Source organism: Uloborus diversus, chromosome 6 (assembly GCF_026930045.1).
Source record: "Uloborus diversus isolate 005 chromosome 6, Udiv.v.3.1, whole genome shotgun sequence".
NCBI classification, from domain to species: domain Eukaryota; kingdom Metazoa; phylum Arthropoda; class Arachnida; order Araneae; family Uloboridae; genus Uloborus; species Uloborus diversus.
In genome coordinates, this window is record NC_072736.1 from 97,141,815 (window position 1) to 97,147,814 (window position 6,000).

The 6,000-nt window shown below is 30.4% G+C and overlaps 1 protein-coding gene across 1 annotated transcript in view; it reads left to right on the forward strand.

Moving 5' to 3' along the window:
- Positions 1 to 5,163, forward strand: part of LOC129225307 (14-3-3 protein epsilon) — a 29,385-nt gene extending 24,222 nt beyond the window's left edge. Inside the window, exons 4-5 of the mRNA XM_054859898.1 lie at positions 50 to 405; positions 2,673 to 5,163. Coding sequence (XP_054715873.1) covers positions 50 to 405; positions 2,673 to 2,728 — 412 coding nt within the window. The 3' untranslated portion in view covers positions 2,729 to 5,163. The remainder of the gene's footprint in view (positions 1 to 49; positions 406 to 2,672) is intronic.
- Positions 5,164 to 6,000: the final 837 nt, after the last annotated feature.

The following is a 6,000-nucleotide window of genomic DNA, read 5'->3' on the forward strand; positions in this document are numbered from 1 at the left end:
CTCTATTTTAATGGTATAAGGTTGTAATTATAGTGTTTAATGTTTTTAGGAAAGGTGATTATCATCGTTATTTGGCTGAATTTGCCACTGGCAATGATCGAAAAGAAGCTGCGGAGAATAGTCTTGTAGCATACAAGGCTGCAAGTGATATTGCCATGACTGAACTTCCACCAACTCATCCCATCAGACTTGGCCTGGCTCTAAATTTCTCTGTCTTTTATTATGAAATCCTAAATTCTCCAGATAGAGCGTGCCGTTTAGCAAAGGCAGCATTTGATGATGCTATAGCAGAGCTTGACACCTTGAGTGAAGAAAGTTACAAGGACTCGACTCTCATCATGCAATTGTTGCGTGACAACTTGACGCTGTGGACATCTGACATGCGACAAGATGGCAATGATGAAGGTGAATATCTTTTCCTATAAATTTAATCTTTTCTGTAAAATTACGAATAAGATTTCACAAGTATTGGTGCCTATTTTAATTTTGGGCTCTTACTAGAATTTCAGCACTTAGAGCATTAAAGTCATATTCATATCCATGAATTTTATTTTGTAAACTTGGAGCCCTGAAAAAGTACTTGATTTGCAATGGGTAGGTACTTTAAAAATCTTTTATTTTTCTGATGGATCCCTGACAGGGTTGGTATTTCTGCTGGGACAATGGAAAAAAAAGGCAAAAACCGAATTCCAAATAAAGTTGCATTGTATTCTGTTAATTAAGGAATAGTACAGTGATTTTCAAATGCATTGACACATGAGGTTCAACACAATTTAAAATTTTTTGTTATACACTTGAAAACTTTCATAGAATCCCTTACAATTTATAGCTTTTTAACCAGGTGATTATTTTTGAGTTAATTTGCTTAGATTTTTGAAATTTCAAAAAACTTTTTGGCAAGTCACCTTTTTCTCATGAGTATTACTTGTACAAAACATTCTGTAATTTCTTTCTAAAAATAAATAACATAGAAGGTGATATTGATAACAAATAAAATGTCTTTTGTAAGTCATCCAATTTGAAAGTACAGCTATGTAAAAATCCGAAGAAATCAAACTTTGAAGGTCGACATCCAAACTGTTCTTGAAATTAAAATGTGAAATATTCTTTTAATTTTTTATCCAAAATGAAACTCTTCAAAAGTTTTTTTTTAAATGTAATTATTGAAATGGCATGGATCATAATGGGGTTTGCACTTAAATGTAAAAAAAAAAAAAATGCTTTGCATTAATGTGTAAATATTACCTCTGCACCAATTTTATTGAAATCCTAAATGTTAACATAAATTTTAGTAGAAAATTGTTTGTTTTACATCAAATTACCCACAAGTTCTTGTACAAATTCTGGAGTAAAAAAATCTTGTTGGCTTAAAAGATTTTTCTAGAGGTGGTGCAACAAAAACTGTATATGGGTCATTTCACGCCTAATGCCATGTGCCATCATGTGTCTCCGATTTTCTCCATTATATTTTTACAAATAGATATCTGAGAAATGCTCAAATTAATTTTTTTTTTAGATTTTTTGAATAAAAATTATGCTTTGGAGAATTTTCTCAAATTCAATTTTTGATCTTTTTTAGAGTAATGGTTTTGGCATTTAGAGAATCTCTCTAACGTCTCTAAGAATTTAGAAAATCTCTCTAACCTCTTTATTTTTCAACCAATTAAGCTGAATTTGTTATCAATTTCAAGCTAATACTTTTCTCTTTCAGTGTGAACAACATCAAGTATTCTGTGAATACCTGTATAGTACATTCAGCAAGAAGTGATAGCAAAATTAAACAAAGCAATATGACACTTGATGTTACCACTGTATGCTTGGCCCTGGGGTGACTGGAAACAGCGGCAAACAAATGAAATTTCCTGAATAGAATCGCCAACCCAATGAGTATCCATAAAAGTGGCAAATGTTGATGCCAAACAGCAACCCTCTTTGTTTACTCCCAATATCACTTCTCACTGAATTCACTATAGTTATCTTTGCTTATAGCAAAATTATTGGTGCTTCATTATTACTTCCTTTTACAAAAAAGGAAGTATTGTATTCAAGAAATTTTTTTAACTAAAATAGACCTTAATTTCCATTTTCTCACCCCCTATTGAATGTTAAGTTTTTTTTTTCTCGACACAACCACACGTACACCTAAGAATGTATAGACTCCCAAAATATCCATTTTGATGATTCCTGAGTTAATTACGTTTTTCTTGTGACGTCTATGTGCGTATGCATGTCAGATAACTCAAGAACGGTATGTCCTAGGAAGTTGAAATTTGGTACATAGACTCCTAGTGGAGTCTACATACCTTCTAACGCCTTCTAAAGAGGTCTTTTGCACCTTTTTTGGGGGAAATCATTGTTAATTTTGATGTAAACTCAAGTGGTGTCAATTTGACGGACACTTGGCAAAATATTGCCAGGCTTTTGGTCGCCAACTTGGTGTCAAATTTGGCGATTTTTTTTTTTTAATCTGGTTTCAATTTGGCCACTGTTGGTGATATTTACAGGGTGAACTATTGAATCATTAAAATTGCCAATAATGGGGAAATAACATTAAATTGGTGTAAAAGGAAGTCATGTGATGCACACATCAGCTCGTTTTTAGTAAAACATAAAAACATTTTTTTTTTAAAAATCCATGTTGTGCTCTTAGTATAAAACATTTAATTTTGCAGGTGAAGGTGAGCAGAAAGAACAAGTGCAAGATGTGGAAGATCAAGATGTTTCATAAACTGTTTTATATTCATAAGAAAAAAAAGAAACTGTGTTCCATTAATTCGTTACAATGTGAGATGGTTTTGTGTTTATTGCCACGTAGGGTATTTCCTTTGCTCATTTTTTATTCGCAGGTGTTTTGTGTCTAAAAGTGCAAGAGCATCTTCTTCTAATCGAGAACTTGTGCCAGCCGTGACTATCTTAAATATGTATTTTAGACCTTGTTGTCTTTTTAGATTCTTTTATGTCCCTTATTCAGAAGTTAATGTTGTTGTTATGTGATACTTTTTGTTCCAAAAGAAAGGCCATGCATACTTGAAATTATATTTAAAGTTTTGGGTAGTTGGAATAAAATTTATGTAAGAATATTAGGGGGGAATACATTTTGTAATTGCATGCTTCTTTATCTTTTGACTTTTTTTTTGGCTTACTAAAAATATTGAGTTAAATTTGAGCTTGATGTGTATGAGTTTATATATGTATGTGTGTGCATGTAAAAAATATTTTATTATTGAAGTGTTGCTCAACATAATCATTTTCTAGAGCTGTATTTTCCAATTTGATTTCATGGTAATTATGAAGTTCCATTATAGCTTTGGTGCAAGATTCATTTTGTCTTGGAAAAAAAAAAAATTGCCTTGCCAATATTTTAATGTTTTGTTGTCTTACACACACATTCATATATGTGCAATTGTTTTTAAAATTTTAATACATGGCTGGCTGTTGAAGTATTATGGCACCTGAGATTAATTTTTCTCCTTGCATTTTTATAAGCCAAATTATTCTCTAAATAAATTTTAAAGTCTAGTGTCCCAAGTACATCTTGTTAGTATTTTATATAAAATCAGTAGGACAAATTCTTAAGTTTGCTTCTTATGTATTTGTAAAATTTATATTTCACATGTAACTGTTATTTCATGGAAGTTTTCATACTCAGGCATACGTAGTATAGCTCTGAATGTTTCATTAGTATGTACTATAGTTTATTTTGGAAGAAACAAATAATCATGATAAGAATTAAGAGTGAGATGGCTCTGCTGCCAAGAGATATTGCTCCAGGAAATTCTTTTAGTTAAAAATTCAATGGCTTTATAGGATTCTAAAAATATTCAGTTGCTATTTATCATAGATGGTCATTGTTTACCAAAGTCTCCTTAGAAAATAGATATTTTTAGTCTCTACAAAATGATAATAGATACTTTTCTTTTCTTTCTGTTTGAAACAACTATGCTGATAATATAGTTCATGCGTCTTACTGAAAAATTTGCTTTTAATAGATTTTATTGTTAGTGTCTATTTCTTGCACTGACTACAGTTATTCATGCCATCTGAAACCAATGCATTTTTCGTATTTAATGGTACATTATGTTTTTCTATAGTACTTTCTGAATTATTTAAAATATTTCACCCATATTATTTCTTGAAAACTGGTGCTAAATTTCTCGTAGCTCTTTCTTGAATGTTTCAGTGTGTCTAGTGCTCTGTGTTTGATGTTAACTGTCATTTTTGCTGATGTTATGTTAACTTTTCTGTCTTAAAAATTATGTTTTAAGTTTTTTTTCTTATTTGAATTTGTAAGTATAAAATGTATAAAAGCCTTTAACTTCAGTTTTTTTTAATGGTCTATTGCAATATAATTAATAAAATTTTAAAATTATGTATGATTTTTTTAAGTATAACATGTATTTATATTTTTAGTAGCTTCCAGTGTAAAAACTAATACCATGAAATATCCAAGGTGTAGTTGGCATTAAATAAATATGATTTCAGTGCCTTTGAGATCTCGCAGCTTAGACTGGGTATATTTTTTCCATTATGGATAACAGTTATTTTTGAAAAATATAATGCAAAAGCTTTTTTTGTTTTAATTTTTTTCCATATGAAACTGTTACTTTATGTAATGAATATGGCACATTTTTTCAGGTAACTGATTTTTTTCTTATACTATATGTATATTAAAATTTTATTTATTGAGATATTTATAATTTGTTTCCAAATCATGACATATGTAAACTAGTGTAATGCTCACACACGTAGCATTGATGTCTAAATAATTTTAGTTACTTTTTGAAAATAACATTCTGTTTAATATTTTTTATTGCAAAGGTTTAAGTTGTAGGTTTCTTGTGGAAAAAGCGTGAATCAATGCTACCATGTGAGTATGCAATTGAAAAAATCCAGGAACCAAGATATTGTACAGTTTTTTGTAAACAGAATTCTGTTTGTTTATTACATACGATGATGTAATGTAGGTGGCACTGTTATGAAAATGATTTGACTGACATCTTTTCACAATTTTTCATTCCATCTGTAGAACAGAACATTGTATGCTTTTTGTACAACATTCGTTAGTTCTTGCTATATACAGTCATTCCAGCGGAATGTAGATGATATCTCAAAGCTGTGTTTTATGATGTAATAAAGTAATAAATGTCACCCTTGTTTCCCTTACTTCAGTGTTATTTTTGTGTGCTAGTACATTAGTTACTTAATCGGAAAATTCAATTAGCATCTGTAAGAATTATACTGAAACATAAGATATTACTATTCTTAAAATTTTATTCTAAAAAAATCGTGAGGTTCATATTTGATGTTATAGGTGGAGTTATTTATTTTAAAATACAAATTTTTAATTTCTTATGTAATTTGCTCAAAAGAGAAAAACTTAATCCAGCAGTGGCTTGGAAAAATTATGTATAGAGGAAGTGACTAGTTGGGTGCAGGGCTAGGGAACCTTGCTGAATTGTGGTAAATTATGCAGCACTAATGGAGACCGCATACGTTGACAACGTTATAAAATAAACCTTTATGTAATTACTAGCTCTTATGTAATTCTTTGTTTTGAAAGAAAAGAAACTTTTGATTTGTTTTTATCAGAGTGAAATGTACGACATTTTTTTTAGAGAATGATTTTTGGATGTTTTTTTTCTGTTTGATGGATTATGATAGCGTGGTTGCTGGGCGAGTTTGGCGATAAACAATAGAGTTGCGGAACTATTTTTACATTTGAAAGATATTTGATATCTTTTTTTGTTTATTTGACGAAATATTAAATTCCAAAAAGACTTTAAAAGGTTTTTTTTTTTTAAAGCTGTGTACGCATTTTATACAAATAGTCTAGTAAACGAATGACAAAATCAGGGTGAAAAAAAAGTTCTGAAAATTGGCACACACGTACAGGAAGTGCTCCTGATGAATATACCAAAAGTCTCCGGTGGTAGGGAGGGAGCTCGCAGCGCCAACTTTTCAGGTTTTGTCTTGTATCTCAAACTTCTTACTTGCTGACAA